The sequence below is a fragment of the Sapajus apella genome, unplaced genomic scaffold (genome assembly GCF_009761245.1).
Source record: "Sapajus apella isolate SASKATOON/1434 unplaced genomic scaffold, GSC_monkey_1.0 scaffold2, whole genome shotgun sequence".
NCBI classification, from domain to species: Eukaryota; Metazoa; Chordata; class Mammalia; order Primates; family Cebidae; genus Sapajus; species Sapajus apella.
The window spans coordinates 19,638,707-19,657,311 of record NW_022436942.1 but is presented as its reverse complement, the minus strand read 5'-3'; the positions used below and the strand labels follow the sequence as shown (position 1 = coordinate 19,657,311).

Below are 18,605 nucleotides of genomic sequence, written 5' to 3'. Positions count from 1 at the left end.
TCAATTTCTATAACTAAGGTAAAAAGTGGTATATTTCAGAAGTTTTAATAGTTCTTCGTAGAGTGATAACATTTTAACATGTACATAATTCACTAGGGTATAAAGGTTTCCCAGTGTAAAGTTCGTTTCACCCTTCAACTGTAGCCCACTGCATTTGCCCAAATACTGCTTCTTTTTTCACTTTCTATTATATGTCTCTTTCATGCCAACTGAGGTAGTTGTCACTTTAGGACAGTTTAAGGCTGTGGAAAATACTGGTGGAAATAATCAACTGCCCAGCTGGAGGGAAGTCTCAGCGGTGACCCTTTGGAAGTCAGCAATGGAGCCAGGCCTTTCAAAATTACCCACACTAAATGGCTGGTCTAAAGGAGTCATTGCAGCTTTTTAAAAAATCATCTGCCTTTTTCATAATCATGGTGAGCCAGTAAGTCTGATACTGTGCGCTTGCCATGAGCATATATCTTTCTGGCTAAAGTAATTACTAGATTTTTTTTACTAGAAAAAATTTTCACTAGAAAAATTACTAAAGATTTTTCTAGGGTATGAGGATGAAAACCACAAAGAAAAAGAACCAAGCAAAGACAGACAATTGAGAATCTGCTTCCTCATAGATGGCATTGCTGGCTTACAAGGGGTACTTTGCAATGGCAAAATAATCTACAACTAATGCTACTGCAGTAACAGGCAGCATAAATCTCACATCAGAAACATAATTACAAATAAGTGTAAAGTTCATGGAAACCTGACAACTGAATGAGCACCCAGAGGCATGAAGATAATCTGGAATCTATTTCCTGATGATGCAAATTGTGGCTGCTGCATAACACAAATTTTGTATCAGGAAACTACATAGTTTCAGGGCTTACAAATTAGCCAGATTTGGAGTAATGTGGGTAGTGAGGAAAGGCTAAAAGGAATGGATAGAACATGTACATGAAGGAAGGGAAAGGAAAAGGAGGCAGTTTCTTGATTTTACAGCAACTCAAAGATACATGACTCAATGACTGAAAAAATGGAGAACTTATAAAAGGCATCCAAATCGCCTAAAAATGATAACTTCTCCTAGTTAGCAGGAATAATGCTACTCTGAACATACATAGTTCACAGGTAAGGCATTTGATGCTTCCCAACAGGGCAAAAGCAGGGCAATAAAGAATGAGAAGGTAAGAATGTTTTTTAAGATGAAATTCAAAGTTGAATATAATAAGAAGCCCAACATACCTCACCTGCAGAAGAGCTACAGGCATGTTCCTAAAGGCAAATAGGACTTTATATCATATGTATGAGAACTAATTCAAAGCTTAAAACAACAGCTCCTGGGGCTTTAATGGATAATCCATATTAATAAATACGTAGGGGCCCAAGGGGTTTGCCACTCTGGTGTACTTGCTGGTTCTGGAACGTGAGTTTGTTACATTTTTTTAAAAGACATTCACTTAAAAAACAAAAAATAAAAATCTATTTTCCTCCCAAAACAGTTAAATCAATAATTATTCTCAAGTCACTGAAATAAAAGCCTAAGTGAAGGACGCTCAGATTTGTGAATTTCTCTCTGGAAGATGCAGACTATAGTCTAAAAGCATTCCCGTACTTAACAACAGTTCTTACTTTGGAGAGCCACCCAGTGACAGAAATGCCATGACTGAATCAACTTTCAAAAAGGAGCTAAAATTCCATGCTAGCTGTGGCCATCCAACTTCTTTGGGAACATAAAAGTGGACTGTTAGCTTAATCAATGGGAAGTGAACTTCCACAGCATTCACTACTTCATCTACTCTCCTTCCTCAGGGATCCTGTAGAGACCTCCCATTTCCAAAGGGAGGCCTTTATAGGCCTCATTTCAGTGGGAGAATGTCTACACTATCTTACTCTGTTTCAAAGGGTTGAAAGCAATTGCACAACACATGCAACATGGACCAAGGCACCAAATCACTCCACATAAAGAGAACTGACCACCACCTAGGTTAGAAAGTTGTTGTGTGTGATAGCAGGACACCAAGAATATGAGTCTTCCTCCTCAGAGGATGCTTCCTCATAGATTTCATCCTGGGCAATAATGCTCCCTAATCCATACTCCTGCTCATGGACCGAAACTTCATTTGGTGTAAGGTGGGAAGAGCCTTCCACAAAGTCAGCAAATCTGGAAAACAGAAGATAATACTCATTAGAAATATGCCTTCTGTCCTTTCTGGTTTTCTTTCAAAATAAGAACAAATTGAAACCCTTGTTATGCTCACAATTCAAATTATATTGAGTCTTGCCAACATCCCTGTCCTTACTCTGGCAGGTAAGTAGACTGAAGCATGAAGTTAAAAGAAAAGGAAAGCTGGGATCATAGGCCAATACCCCTGCAACTCCATCCTGCCTAATAAGCATTTGCCTATCCTTTCTAATTATGAAAGTGCCAAGGTTCCTTTAGTCATCTGTAATCCTGATAAGAGAAGATTAAGGGGCATCACACAATTATTCATGTTTATAGCCCTATAAACTTTATGCCATCAGGATTCCAAATTGAAACTTCACATACTCATTGGTACAGTTGCTCCCAACTAAAAAGGGGGTGGGGGGAACCCTACCAACTCAGACAGCAATGCAAAGCTCTCAGAAGGGAAACAATATGGTACTGGAGTCTTTCCATCTTAATGCTACAATCAAAGCTAGAGTAGATAGTTCCTTGAGGAAACAGGTTACTTTTTTTTTTTTTTTTTTTTTTGAGACAGAGTTTCGCTTTTGTTGCCCAGGCTGGAGTGCAATGGCGTGATCTCGGCTCACCGCAACCTCCGCCTCCTGGGTTCAGGCAATTCTCCTGGCTCAGCCTCCTGAGTAGCTGGGATTACAGGCATGCGCCACCATGCCCAGCTGATTTTTTTGTATTTTTAGTAGAGACGGGGTTTCACCATGTTGACCAGGATGGTCTTGATCTCTTGACCTTGTGATCCACCCGCCTCGGCCTCCCAAAGTGCTGGGATTACAGGCGTGAGCCACCGCGCCCGGCCCCAGGTTACTTTTTAATGTGTGATTTTATCTCTACCTTTCTCTTGACTACTTGTAGATTAACAGGAAAACAAAAACCTCAAGTGCACGATTCTCTAGAAGTATGATCTCTGGTAGAACTTAAGGTCACAATTACCCTGATAGATGCTTAGTATATCTGCCCAAGAGTTTACCTTTTTGGAGACTGTATTCGAGAAACAGTCTTCCAAGCAGAGCAGTCTGGACTGTTACAAAATTCTCGGAGCTCCTCTAAAGCCTTTCGGGTTTCTACCTCTCCTTGTATCCGATATTCTTCTTCTGTCAGGAGACGAGGGGGGACAGGCTTTTCTGCTGCCTTACACATCTTTCTGTGCTCACCAAAATAACATTATGAATAATTAATCAGTAATCTATATCTATCCTTACTTCCAGCTTGCTTTAGTGGGCCAAGCATACAGTAGATAGTCTGAACATTAAGAGTCATCACTCCTAACTTTTTTCTATAGACATCTTTAGCTATGAGTGACAACTCAGAGCAGTCAATATTATTCACTATTGTGAACAAACTCACATTATTTTCCTAAAAATGATAAAATCCTTATTTTTTAATAGATGGGAAAATAACAAGAAAATTATGGTATAGGATTGTGGTCTTGGCTGGGCACAGTGGCTCATGCCTGTAATCCCAGCACTTTGGGAGGCTGAAGCAGGCAGTTCACCTGAGGTCAGGAGTTCAAGGCCAGCCTGACAAACAAGGAGAAACCCTGTCTCTACTAAAAAATACAAAATTAGCTAGGCAGTAGTGGTGGCTCATGCCTATAATCCCAGCTACTTGGAAGGCTGAGGCAGGAGAATCACTTGAACCTAGGAGGCGGAGGTTGCAGTGAGCCGAGATCATGCCATTGCACTCCAGCCTGGGCAGCAAGAGTGAAACTCCATCTCAAAAAAAAAAAGAAAAAGATTGTGGTCTAATAACTTGGTTTCCCAAACTGAAGGTATCACCTTCACTATCTATAATAGACAACCTCAGAACATTCTGATTTATTTTGCAAAGTGACAAAACATTCTATGAATTACATCTTAAAATAAGACTAGAACCTCCAGAGCAATCTGAAAGTTAATGAGAAATAATCTGAAACAGGCCTGGCGTGATGGCTCACACCTGTAATCCTAGTACTTTGGGAGGCCCAGGTGGGTGGATCACCTGAGGTCAGGAGTTTGAGACCAGCCTGGCCAACATGGTGAAACCTCATCTCCATTAAAAATAAAAAAATTAGCCAGGCATGGTCGTGCATGCCTGTGGTCCCGGCTACTCAGGAGGCTGAGGCAGAAGAATCCTTTGAACCTGGGAGGTGGAGGCTGCAGTGAGCCAAGATCACACCGGCCTGGATGACAAAGCAAGACTCTTGTCTCAAAAAAAAAAAAAATCTGAAACCAGGAGATCTGAATAAGCATACGGCATAAAAGTGATATAATCTGCGGCCAGGCATGGTGGCTCACACCTGTAATCCCAGCATTTTGGGAGGCCGAGGCGGGCAGATCACCTGAGGTCAGGAGTTTGAGATCAGCCTGGCCAACATGGTGAAACCCTGTCTCTACTAAAATTTCAAAAATTAGCCAGGTGTGGTGGCACATGCCTGTAATCCCAGCTATTTGGGAAGCTGAGGCAGGAGAATTGCTTGAACCCGGGAGGCAGAGTTTGCAGTGAGCCGGTATCACACCACTGCACTCCAGCCTGGGCAACAGAGCGAGCCTCAGTCTCAAAAAAAAAAAAAAAGTGATATAATTTGCACCACCTTGTGGTAACGGGAACACATGACATTTTACTAGATGTTTTTATTTTATTTAAAATGACTAGAATAAAAATATAAAAATGCCTACAGAAAGTTAAAAAAAATAGACTCGGGAAGGAACAAAAGTGGAAGTACAATACAATGACTTTTCATTAACAAAGAGGCTCCAAGGTCAACACCTCTGTATCCTCTTACTGCAAATGCATCCCACACTGTACATGTCAATAAAGTTACTCTGCCTTTCAATCACCTGTAGGTGATGTACAGCCACTGAATAGGGTATTCCAGGTTCTTAGTACACAGAGCAATGATGATAATGGCAAGGGCAATATGTGGTATCTGGATGCCAGAATACATGAAACACAGGCCCAACAGCTGCAAGGTCCAGGTCAGCAGGTTGATACTTCGTTCATTCTCTAAGGGCCCATACTTGTAACACACTGCAAAACTCATGAATCCAACTGTGAGGACATAGCCTGTAAGAAGAGTTATCAGAAGACATTCTTTTTCATCTATACTTGGTAAAAATAATTTGTGTGGGAAGCAGTAGTAAATTTACTGTATAGCACCCATTGAACAAGGAAATCAGGTAAGATTTTAACTTAATTATTCACACTTTTTTCTTAAAATATAATTCTCTAAGTTTCTATCCTTTCTGTTGTCCCATATTTATTTGGTTCGAATAGAACATTAGAGCTTCATGTTGAACAACCCTGAAATAAGTCTATTTAAAAAAACCAATATATGGAAATCCAGATTAGTCACCTCTTAAAGGATAAATCAAAGGTTACTATCTGTATGACCAAAGGATTTTTACTTTGTACATAAAATCTACAGCAGTTCATTCAGAAATGAAGGAGAGAAAAAAGTTAACTGCAGAGTCCTTTACTTAAGGTCCCCAAGTATATTTAAAATATGATTACATTAATAAAGTCAATTTACAGCTTTTCAGAAAGATGTTTATTGTAAAGAAAGGTATACTTATAAATACCAACAAATGAATGTCTTCTCCTTAACGCACCATTCTAATTTAAGAGGTGATCATTGTAGAGGTAGGGGTTAGAAATATGTGAAAAAATGTGATTTTTAAAAAGTTTTAAAAAATGACATGGGACGGGTATGGTGGCTCACGCCTGTAATCCCAACACTTTGGGAGGCTGAGGTGGGTGGATCACCAGGTCAGGAGATTGAGACAACCCTGGCCAACATGGTGAAACCCCATCTTTAAACATAAATAAATAAATAAATTTTTTTTAAAAATGACATGAACTTTTAAATCCCATAAGCAGTCAACATCTTTTCATGATCAAATTAACTGAAACAGCCTATAAACGTACAAAAAGGAAAGCAAAACCAACAACACTTACTTAAAAGATACTGCCAGTACCACCTCCAGATCTCTTGTAAATTTTTAAAAACTAGTTGAATGAGGTACAGAGAAAAAGACCAGCCTCCCACCAGGATGACGTAAATGGGACTTTTCTAAGACAGAGAGTAGAAGTGAAAGCAAAAAGTTACAACAGGGTTTCCATACATAAAAGAAGCAAAATGGAACTATGATAAAAAAAAAAAAATTCAACCTACTCAAAATGCACAAAAACTACTTCTCTTAAAAAGATGTCCTTTATACTTAAAATGATACAGTCTGCAAGGAACACTGGGAAGATGAGATGATAAATAACTTAAAAGCCTGGCTATATAATTAAAAAACAGGAAGGAGACTTTAATCCCCCTCTGGGCACAGGATTTTATATAAAAAGAATTTATAATCGGGCTCCAAGATTCATCGTGGAAAGTACCTTTCTGAATCAAGGAGAGTAGGACATTGACTCATCAGCCATCAATACACATTTTCAATGTTCTAAGATTACCCAGGAAAACAGTCCTTCAGCTATCCAAATTCATCATAGCTGCACATGAGGATTCTGATACTTACCTTAGGCATAAACTTAGATAGTATAAAAATGATGATTAGTAGAGAGGCCACAATTCCCACACTCATCCCGGTGGAGTAGTAAAAAATTGGACTTCTGCAGAAAGAAAATGTATTTCATGACCATATGCACATATTTCATACATAGCACTGTTGAAACTAGGACAACTAACCCAGCCAAAAGATTGTAAAAGGTACAAGATTAGAGTGGTACAAGCATACATCAGGGATATCTCAAATTTGGTTCCAGACCACTGCAATAAAACAAATATTGCAATAAGTGAGTCAGACAAATTTTTTGGTTTCCCAGTGCATATAAAAATTATGTTTACACTATACTATAGTCTATTAAGTGTACAACAGCATTATGTCTTAAAAATGCATATTCCTATGGGTGGGCCCAGTGGCTCATGCCTGTAATCGCAGCACTTTAGGAGGCCAAGGCGGGCAGATCATGAGGTCAGGAGATCAAGACCAGCCTGGCCAACATGGTGAAACTCCGTCTCTACTAAAAATATAAAAAAAAAATTAGCCAGGTATAGTGGCACATGCCTGTAATCCCAGCTACTTGGGAGGCTGAGGCTGGACAACTGCTTGAACCTGGGAGGCAGAGGTTGCAGTGAGATCGCACCACTGCACTCCAGCCTGGCAACAGAGTGAGATTCCGTCACAAAAAAAAAAAAAAAAGTATATTCCTTAATTAAAAATACTTTGCTTAAAGACTGCTAAAGATCATCTAAACCTTCAGTGAGTCATCGTCTTTTTGCTGGTGGAGGATCTTACTTCCATGTTGATGGCTGTTCTTATAAAGGTGGTAGTTTCTGAAGGCTGGGGTGGCTGTGGCAATTTCTTAAAATACAATGAAATTTGCTGTATTGACTCCTTTCATGAAGATTTCTCTAAAGCATGCAATACCGTCTGATAGCATTTTACCAGAGAACTTTCAAAATTAGAGTTAATCCTCCAACAGCATTCATTAGCCCTTAACAAGAGGATCACCCCTCCTATGAAGCTAGGCACTGACTTCTCTCTAGCCATGAAAGTCCTCAATGGCATCTTCTTCTAGTATAAGGCTATTTTGTCTACATTGAAAATCTCTGTAGTTATAGCCACCTCATCAATGATCTTAACTAGATCTTCTGAACAACTTGCTACAGCTTCTATATCAACTGTTGCTTCACCTTGTGGGTTTTTTTTTTCTCACTCTCTTGCCCAAGCTGGGGTGCAATAGCGTGATCATGGATCACTGCAGCCTCGATCAATGGGCCCAGGTGATTCTCCCACCTCAGCCTCCCGAATAGCTAGGACCATGCCTGGCTAACTTTTAAAATATTTTTTGTAGAGGAAGGATTTCACCATGTTGCTCAGGCTGGTCTCAAACTTCCTGGGCTCAAGTGATCTGCCCGCCTCAGCCTCCCAAAGTGCTGGGACTACAGGTGTGAGCCACCACACCCAGCCCACCTTGCACTTTTATGTAATGAAGACAGCTTCTTTCTTTAAACCTCAATAACCAAGAACCTTCACTAGCTGCAAACTTTTCTTCTGCAGCTTCCTCACTTCTCTTAGCCTTCACAGAATTGAAGAGAGTTAGGGCCTTGCTCTGGATCAGGCTTTAGTTTTTTTAAAAAAAGTTGTATCTGGTTTAATCTTCTCAGAAGCCAACTAAAACTGTCTCTATATCAGCAATAAGGCTGTTTCACTTTCTTATCATTTTTGTGTTCCCTGGAGTAGCATTTTTAATTTCCTTTAAGAACTTTCCCTTTGCATTCACAACTTGGCTGACTACTTGGGACAAGAGGCCTAGCTTTCAACCTATCTTGCCTTTTGCCGTCCTCACTAAGCATAATCATTTCTAGCTTTTTTATTTAAAGTGAGAGATGCATGACTCTTCCTTTCACTTGAACACTTACAGTCTGCTGTAGGGTTATTAATTGGCCTAGTTTCAATATTGTTGTTTCTCAGGGAATAGGGAGGCCCAAAAAGAGGGAGAGAGGCAAGGGAATCACCAGTTGGTGGAGCTGTTAGAACACTCATGACATTTATCGATTAAGTTCACTGTCTGATATGGTTTGGCTGTGTCCCCACCCAAATCTCATCTTGAATTGTAGCTCCCACAATTCCCACGTGTTGTGGGAGGAACCTGGTGGGAGATAATTGAATCATGGGGGCAGTTTCCCCCCTACTGTTCTCACAGTAGTGAATAAGTCTCTCGAGACCTGATGGTTTTATAAGGGGTTTCCCCTTTCACTTGGCTCTCATTCTCTCTTGCCTGCTGCCATGTAAGACGTGACTTTTGCATTCCACCATGATTGTGAGACCTCCCCAGCCATGTGAAAATGTGAATCCATTAGACTTCTTTTTTTTTTTTTTTTTTTAAAAAGATGGGGTTCCACCATGATGGCCAGGCTGGTCTTGAACTCCTGACCTCAGATGATCCACCCATCTCGGCCTCCCAAAGTGCTAGGATTACAGGCGTGAGCCACTGCGCCTGGCCTAAACTTCTTTTTCTTTATAAATTACCCAGTCTCAGGTATGTCTTTACCAGCAGCATGAAAATGGACTAATATACTGTCTTACGTGGGCACATGGTACCCCAAAATAATAGCAATAGTAGCATCAAAGATCACTAATCATGGATCACTGTAACAGACATAATAATCATATAAAAAATTGAAATATTGTAAGAATTACTAAAATGTGACACAGAGACACAAAGTGAGCACATGCTACTGGAGAAAACAGTGTGATAGACTTGCTTGACACAAGGTTGCCACTAACCTTCAATTTGGAAAGAAATAAACGACCTGTGAAGCACAATAACGTAAAGCACAATAAGTGAAGTGTGCCTGTATTTGCCCAAAACCTGAGGTCAGAGAACTTCAGAGACTAGACTAATAGTATGTAGTTACTACCAGATTATGAAGATTAATATCAAAGGGTTCCCCTCAAATAGTTCACAATAATAAACCTCTGCGTAATGTCCTATTCCCAACCCCATCATCTCTCTCAACCTGATTATTATTATTATTATTATTATTTGAGACAGGGTCTCACTTTGTCACCCAGGCTGGAGTGCAGTGGTGTGATCATGGCTCACTGCAGCCTCAACCTCCAGGGCTCCAGTGATCCTCCTATCTCAGATTCCCAAGTAGCTGGGATTATTGGTACGCACAACCATGCCTGGCTAATTTTTGTATTTTTTTGTAGAGGCATAGTCTCAGTATGTTGCCTAGGCTGGTCTTAAACTCCTGGGCTCAAGTCATCTTCCCCCTTCAGCCTCCCAAAGTGCTAGAATTATAGGTGTGAGCCACCACAACCAGCCCTCATTCCAGATTTTTTCTACCAGTTATTCCTCCCTCACTATTTCTCTCAGCATCCCTAAAATAAGGAACAACTTCCACCAACCCCACTCCAGCCCAACTTCAAACTCTAATTTGTTAATCTTTCATTCACTACTCCAGAAATACTTTTTACTTGTATATAAACTTAATGTTGATTTTACCTTCATTCAATGTTTATTTAGTTACCTATATGTTTTCTTCATATTAGTACACCTGTTTTAGCTAGTAGGTTCCTAAAAGAAGAAAATGAATAAGAACTTTGATTTTTTTTTTTTTTTTTTTTTTGAAACAGGGTCTCCCTCTGTGGCCCAGGTTGGAGTGCAGTGGTGTGATCTCGGCTCACTGCAACCTCCGCCTCCAGGCTCAAGCAATTCTCATGCCTCAGCCTCTCCAGTATCTGGGACCACAGTCACATGCCACGGCGCCCAGCTAATTTTCGTATTTTTTGTAGAGACAGGGTTTCACTATGTTGCCCAGGCTGAGCAGTTGATATTTGTCTCTTTACATCTGAACAAAATGAAACTCATCAACCCATGGATCCATAAAGATGACAACTTAACACATTACTTCTAGCAATAGAGAAGGTGTTCCATTTCATTGTATTGACTAACTCCTGTCAATCTAATGATGGAACAACTTAATGTGGGAATTTCATTTTTGCCAATATTGTTCAAATAAGAAAAAACAAAAATCATAATACACATTAAAGCACTTTTTAAAATATCCAAGCAGGCAATGGCCAAGCCATAAAGGTTCAGGAAACAGGAATGGCAGTACTTAATAGTTATTATGATAAAACCCAAGCAGGATAGATTTGAGCCATGTCATTCTGCACACTAGTCTTAGAACCTACCTGCTTAGCAAGTCTCCACAAAAAAATAGCATAAGTCCAAGAAGGAAAATAAGAAAGAGTTTGGGATCAAATCCTGAAATAAATAAAGATTTTTGCTTAATAAGGGAACAAAACAGCTTAAGGCATTATAGAATAAAGACAATATTGGCACTATTCATCAGCTACAGTAAAAATAAATGCAAACAGCCCATCTAAAAAGCATTGTAAATTCCACCTACAGCCTGGGCACCCTTCCAATGTATAATTAGGTCTCTGTCTAACCTGTATTTGCCTGAAGATCTTATTTTTATTTCGACTACCTATGCTAAGGTTAAAATTAACTCAAGCTTCATTTTGGACAGAGCTATACACAGTACCATCAGCAATTCATGTAATCACCCACAAGGGGTCTCTATCACTCTGGCTTTCAAGTTTTAAGGCACCCAGAGTCATGGAATTCAGCAGATTTGCCCAAAACTGTGGGTCAGGGCCTTGTGCTGTTCTCTAACTGGGTGCTTTTCTTGCCCAACAATACCACCTACTTCCTTTTGCTACAGAGCACTGTGCTGGAAAAGCCTACACACAAATACATCTCACTCAGGACCAGGGGGCCCTAGCAAAGGCCCCTTGGTGGCATACCAGATACTCCCACAGCTTTCACATTCAAGAGCTCTAAGTCTACAGGAGGCCCACAAACAGAACAGGAGCAGGAGGAATCAGTAAATGCAGAAGGAACGTCAAAAAACAAGCCAACCCTACACAACCAAAGAACCCTAGGACAAATGGAAGGGCACAACCTATTTCATAGCTAAACCTGGAAACATTTCTGCTACTTACATCCCAGGGCTCTGTATAGTAACCAAGGGGAAACAAAGTTAGAGAGAATTCAACAGGATTCGCCTCCTCTGAAACTTTCTCAGTCATTTCCCAGTTCCACTGAATAAGTTTTAAACTGCAGTGGTCTTCATCTTTATGGTTCCACGAATACTCTTTTTACTTGTGATTTTTTTTTTTTTTTTTTTTTTTGAGACAGTCTTGCTCTATTGCCCAGGCTGGAGTGCAGTGGTGCAATCTCAGCTCACCGCAACTTCCACCTCCCGGGTTCAAGTGATTCTCCTACCTCAGCCTCCTGAGTAGCTGGAACTACAGGCACACACCACCATGCCCAGCTAATTTTTTTGTATTTTTAGTAGAGACAGAATTTCACCGTGTAGGTCAGGCTGGACTCGAACTCCTGACCTTGTGATCCACCCGCCTTGGCCTCCCAAAGTGCTGGGATTACAGGTGTGAGCCACCACGCCCAGCCTTTACTTGTGAATTATTAATATTCAATTTTACCTTTCTCCAATTTTTATTGCTTAGCCATTCACGTCTTCAAATGTAGGCATGTACACATCAGACAGTTACCTTTGTCTAGAAGTGTCCAGAAGGTAGAATACATCTACCTGATTTACTCTAAGAGTATTTGACATATATGCTCAGGGCCATTAGTAGCACACTGTATTAGGAATAAAAGTCTTCACAGTTCTAGGTAAGGAGGTATTCAGAATTTCCTTAGGTGGAGTTTCAATTCTAGGTCTAAAGTGTCTGATGTCAGGTGAAGTCTCCATGAACTGTTTGGAGCAGCGGTATACTCAGGGCTATCATCAGAACCCAACTGGAGCTGTCCTGGGCGACTTCTCAGTCTCACTAATTATACCCTTCAAAACTCAGTCCTTATCACTACAGAATCCATCAGAAAAACAGAGGTGAGACTTACTCCGGATCACAATGACACTGTACTTGGTGTCCTTCTCTATAATCTCAACTTTGAGGCAGGTTTTTGTGCTGTATAGACCCACGTTAACATAGGTGTCATTCAATTTCTCTTTTAAAAAGGAGGAAAAAAAGTTCCAGATACTAAACTGCTCTAGCTCCTTCAGTTTCTCCTCATTCTCCACCTGGATGACTCGAACCAATTTGGAACTATTTACTCGGATCTGTAACACAAATAAAATCAGAATGAGAAAAAAGGAAGCAGAAATTTTAATTTTTCACAAATACAAATTTTTTAAAAACCCTCAGAGTAAACAGCTAAATCAGTAATAGTGCCAGTTTTCCACAAAGCGTATCAGAAATATAGAAATGCAGTGACTAAAACATAATTGGGCAAATAACACTGCACATGTTACACAGAGACAGCTGTTAGAATATCTTCTTGCTAACATGATCTGAATCTACTATTAGGCCTGAACATAAAGGAAAAAAAAACTTACAAGCTGAAAGAGTTATCAATAGAGATATTTGAGATCACACAAAGCAAAAGTCTATAATATTAAGAAGATTGCCAGGCATAAACTGCCCCAGAAAACTAAAAGTTTTCCATAATGACAGGCTGAGTTCAATCCGTTGTTAAAAGTCACTGATTATAGGTAAATGTTGGTTATAATGTGCCCCAGATAGAATATGACTTTTTAATCAATTTTTTAAAATAATTTTTTTTTTAAATCCACAAATCGGCCAGCCTGTAACCCCAGCACTTTGCAAGGCTGAGGCGGGCAGATCACAAGGTCAGGAGTTCAAAACCAGCCTGGCCAATTGGGTGAAATCCTGTCAATACTAAAAATACAAAAATTAGCCAGGAATGGTAGCACACGCCTGTGGTCCCAGCTACTTGGGAGGCTGAGGCAAAAGAGTCACTTGAACCCAGGAGGTGGAGGTTGCAGTAAGCCAAGGTTGTGCCACTGCACTCCAGCCTGGGCAACAGGGTGAGACTCTGTCTTAAAAAAAAAAAAAAAAAAAAAATCCACAAGTCCACCCTTATGTTTTTGATGTCAACAACAAATGCCCTTATCAGTAACTATGCTTATACCAACTACAACATTTCTGAAAGACTCATTTTGTTCAATCACTGTTATAGCCAGACATTCTTGTTTGCCAGGTGACTTAACAATGTTATAAAATACATGAGACCAAAGTCTTTCTTCAGTTTAGGGGGCTTACCAAATATCTCATGTAGAATTAGAATAGAATAGGAACAGCAGGGCAAAAGTTTACACCGTGACAGGCACGTAACAGTTTCCAGCCCAAAGAAGGCATACAGTCTTTAAAAAGAAAGAGGGGGGCTGGGTGCAATGGCTCACGCCTGTAATTCCAACACTTTGGGAGACTGAGGCAGGCAGATCACTTGAGGTCAGGAGTTTCAGACCAGCCTAGCCAACACGATGAAATCCCATCTCTACTAAAAATACAAAAAAAATTATCCAGGTGTGGTGGCACATGCCTGTAATCCCAGCCAGTTGGGAGGCTGAGGCAGGAGAATTGCTTGAATCTCTGAGCAGGAGGTTGCAGTGAGCCGAGATCATGGCACTGCACTCCAGCCTGGGCAACAGAGGAAGACTCTGCCTCAAAAAGTAAAAAATAAAAATAAAAAATAAAAAAAAAAAGAGAGGGGTGTGTGTGTGTGTGTGTGTGTTTGTGTGTGTGTGTGTGCATGCGTGCGCGCGCGCATGCACATGCCCATGCTGGAAAATGAAGGATATGAAAAGGAAGCAGTTTCTTTGGGTAAAGGAGGGAGAAGGAAAGAAAGTTGATCTTAAAATACTATAATCTACTTGAGAAACCAGAGAGGAATACAAAGTAGGCATAAATGCTTATTGATGAAAACACAATGAGGATAATCTCAACCCTAACAAGACTGTTAATAACTTTTTTTTAAGTATGTGAAGGGGAAAAAAGTGTCAAAATACTCACTAATCATCAACAGACATAAATTTACAGAAGCTGCCCCTGCCAGAGGATTCCAAGTTATTACCTGTATCCGTGTCCATATATCATGCCATTTTGGGATAAGCACATTTTTGTAACAGAATTGTTGGCTGGCACACTTTTCACAAACTTGGGATTCCTGAAGCATGACCACATTTACATCAATTTCAGCTTTATGCAAAGAAAGGAAATAAGAATTAAACATAATAAGCTAATAACTATAACTTATTTCATGAAAAAGATTAACCACTTTCCTAAACTTTGGGTTAAAACATTAGCCAGACTGAGAAATGAGAAAAAAAAAATGAGAAGAACTAAGGAAGAGTCTTATTTCCGTCAAGTTTAATTATTTAAATATTAGACAGTCATTCAGTCAGACAAGTAATAAAAACTACTACTAAGTATTAAGACATTATGCTGTCTCATTTAATGCTCCCAACAATGCTATGAGGTAAGCACTCTCATAATCCCTATTTTATAAATGAGGAACTGATGTTTAAGAAAGGTTAAGTAATTTGCTCCAAAATCACACAACTAGTAAATAGCCTGAGATTCACCCCTAGGTCTGACTATGGTCTTAAACACTAGATATACTGCCTGTCTTATAAAGGAATAGTTAAAGTAAGCTAAAATACTCCATCTGTTGATTTTCTCTATCCCTTTCCTGAGTAGAACAGAATTGGTAACTATTTTTATTTTATTTTTGAGACAGGGGTCTGGCTCTGCTGCTCAGGCGGGAGTGCAGTAGTGTAATCACAGCTCATTGCAGCCTCAAACTCCTGAGCTCAAACAATCCTCTTACCTCAGCCTCCCAAGCAGCCAGGATTACAAGTACACGCCACCATACTCAGCTAGTTTTTTTTTTTTTTCCATAGACAAAGTCTTACTACAGTTGCCCAGGCTGGTCTTGAACTTCTGGCCTCAAGCAATCTTCCCACATTGGCCTCCAAAGCACTGGAATTACAGATCTGCTGCCACGCCTGCCCAGCAATTTTTTTTTTTCTTCAGACAGGGTCTCGCTCTGTCACCCAGGCTGGAGTACAATGGTGCGATCTTGGCTCACTGCAACCTCTGCCTCCCAGGTTCCAGCGATTCTCCCATCTCAGCCTCCTGAGTAGCTGGGATTACAGGCATGAGCCACCTCAATTGGCTTTTTTTTTTCTAGTAGAGACACGGTTTCACCATGTTGGCTAGACTGATCTCAAACTCCTTCCTAGCCTCAAATGATCAACCCACCTCAGCCTCCAAGTGCTGGGATTACAGGCGTGAGCCACCATGCCCAGCCAGCAATATTTTTAATATACAGTACTTTAGGAGGATATTAAAAGATTTTAAGGTTGCTTCCTTCCAGTTGTTTTGTTTCACATCATGTTTTAAGAGCAGGCAATGATTACATGCAGTCCCTCTGGTTTACCAAAATAGAAGACTCTCCTCCCAATTTAATATCAGCTAATTCAAGTTTTAAAAGTGAACACTCTCCAGGCCAGCATGGTGGCTCACACCTGTAATCCCAGCACTTTGGGAGGCCAAGGCAGGTGGATTACTTGAGGTCAGGAGTTTGAGACCAGCCTGGCCAACGTGGTGAAACACCGTCTCTACTACAAATGCAAAAATCAGCTGGATGTGGTGGCAGGTGCCTGTAATCCCAGCTACTTGTGAGACTGAGGCAGAAGAATAACTTGAACCCAGGAGAGGGAGATTGCAGTGAGCCGAGATCATGCCACTGCACTCCAGCCTGGCCGATGGAGCAAGAATACATCTCAAAAAAATAAATAAAAAGCCGGGCACGGTGGCTCAAGCCTGTAATCCCAGCACTTTGGGAGGCCGAGGCAGGTGGATCACGAGGTCAAGAGATCGAGACCATCCTGGTCAACATGGTGAAACGCCGTCTCTACTAAAATACAAAATATTAGCTGGGCAGGGTGGCACGTGCCTGTAATCCCAGCTACTCAGGAGGCTGAGGCAGGAGAATTGCTTGAACCCAGGAGGCGGAGGTTGCGGTGAGCCGAGATCGCGCCATTGCACTCCAGCCTGGGTAACAAGAGTGAAACTCTGTCTCAAAAATAAATAAATAAATAAATAGATAAATAAAAGAAAAGAAATAAAAAGTTGGGGCCAGGCGTGGTGGCTCATGCCTGTTGTTCCAGCACTTTGGGAAGCTAAGGTGAGGGGAATGCTTGACCTCATTTACATCAAGTTGAGACCAGCCTGGCCAACATGACAAAACCCCATCTCTACCAAAAAAAAAAAAAAAAAAAAAAAACGGCCAGGCACAGCGGATCATGCCTGTAATCCCATCTACTCGGGAGGCTGAAGTAGGAGAATCGCTTGAACCTAGGAAGTGGCCAAGATGGCACCACTGCACTCTAGCCTGGGTGATAGAGCAAGACTCTATCTCAAAAAATAAATAAAAATGTATACACAAAGATGTTCACTAACTTACAACAATGAAAAACTAGAAATACCACAAATATCCAACCAACAGTACAAGCCACCAATACCTAACCAAAAGTACAAGCCAATATAGAACCAAATGTTTACTCCAGAAACATTAAAGAAATAATGATTTTTAGCCAGTCAAATGGCATGTTCCTGTAGTCCCAGCTACTTGGGGAGACCGAAATAGGAGTTTACAATGAACCATGATTGTGCACTGCATTCCAGCCTGAGTGCAGGCCGCGCGTCGTGGCTCACGCCTGTAATCCCAGCACTCTGGGAGCACAATGTGGGCAGATGACGAGGTCAGGAAATCTAGACCATCCTGGACAAGATGGTGAAACCCCATCTCTACCAAATATACAAAAATTAGCTGGGCGTGGTGGCACATGCCTGCAGTCCCAGCTACTCTGGAAGCTGAAGCAGAATTGCTTGAACTCAGGAAGTGGAGGTTGCAGTGAGCCGAGATTGTGCCACTCCACTCCAGCCTGGGGGACACAGCAAGACTCCATCTCAAAAAAAGAAAAGAAAAACTTAAAAGAGACTACTGATCGAGTGCTTACTATGTAGGAGCATTTTTGCCTATATTTTCTCTTTTCCTCACACAACTCACTACCGTATTCATTGAGTTTATTCACATAATAGTCCTTCAAATGTTATCCTGGGCCGTCTTCTAGGGATGCTGAGATCACCTTAAAGCAAGGGCCGAGGTGGGCGGTTCAAGAGGTCAAGAGATCAAGACCATCCTGGCCAACATGGTGAAACCCCGTCTCTACTAAAAATACAAAAATTAGAGGCCGGGCGCGGTGGCTCAAGCCTGTAATCCCAGCACTTTGGGAGGCCGAGGCGGGTGGATCACGAGGTCGAGAGATCGAGACCATCCTGGTCAACACGGTGAAACTCCGTCTCTACTAAAAAATACAAAAAATTAGCTGGGCATGGTGGTGCGTGCCTGTAATCCCAGCTACTCAGGAGGCTGAGGCAGGAGAATTGCCTGAACCCAGGAGGCGGAGGTTGCGGTGAGCCGAGATCGTGCCATTGCACTCCAGCCTGGGTAACAAGAGCGAAACTCCATTTCAAAAAAAAAAAAAAAATACAAAAATTAGCTGGGCGTGGTGGCTTGCGCCTACAGTCCCAGCTACTCCAGAGGCTGAGGCGAGAGAATTGCTTGAAACCAGAGGGTGGAGGTTGCAGTGAGCCGAGATCACACCACTGCACTCCAGCGTGGAGACAGAGCGAGACTCTCTCTCAAAAAAAAAAAAAAAAAAAAAAAAAAGCTGTAAGGATAATCTTCAAGTGGCAGCATGAGACAGGAGGCAGGAACCAATGGGAGAGATGAAAGAGAGCATGGCCAAGCATGGTGGCTCACTCCTGTAATCCCAGCACTTTGGGAGGCTGAGTCTGGTGGATTACCTGAGATCAGGAGTTTGAGACCAGCCTAGCTAACATGAAACCCCGCTTCTACTAAAAATACAAAAAATTAACTGGCCATGGTGGCACACGTGCCTGTAATCCCAGCTACTTGGGAGGCTGAGGCAGGAGAATAACTT

General features: G+C 41.2%; 1 protein-coding gene across 4 annotated transcripts in view; it reads right to left on the bottom strand.

The window, feature by feature from the left end:
• Nucleotides 1-598: 598 nt before the first annotated feature.
• The window catches only part of NEMP1 (nuclear envelope integral membrane protein 1), a 19,910-nt gene continuing 1,903 nt past the window's right edge, over nucleotides 599-18,605 (bottom strand). For 2 of the 4 annotated variants that reach the window (XM_032290058.1, XM_032290067.1), the window contains exons 2-9: nucleotides 14,666-14,790; nucleotides 12,632-12,851; nucleotides 10,894-10,966; nucleotides 6,703-6,796; nucleotides 6,134-6,248; nucleotides 5,017-5,242; nucleotides 3,168-3,341; nucleotides 599-2,140 (exon numbers count right to left, since the gene is read on the bottom strand). In XM_032290058.1, coding sequence (XP_032145949.1) covers nucleotides 1,960-2,140; nucleotides 3,168-3,341; nucleotides 5,017-5,242; nucleotides 6,134-6,248; nucleotides 6,703-6,796; nucleotides 10,894-10,966; nucleotides 12,632-12,851; nucleotides 14,666-14,790 — 1,208 coding nt within the window. In that variant the 3' untranslated portion in view covers nucleotides 599-1,959. The remainder of the gene's footprint in view (nucleotides 2,141-3,167; nucleotides 3,342-5,016; nucleotides 5,243-6,133; nucleotides 6,249-6,702; nucleotides 6,797-10,893; nucleotides 10,967-12,631; nucleotides 12,852-14,665; nucleotides 14,791-18,605) is intronic. The other 2 variants (XM_032290076.1, XM_032290085.1) reach the window with 2 other exon arrangements.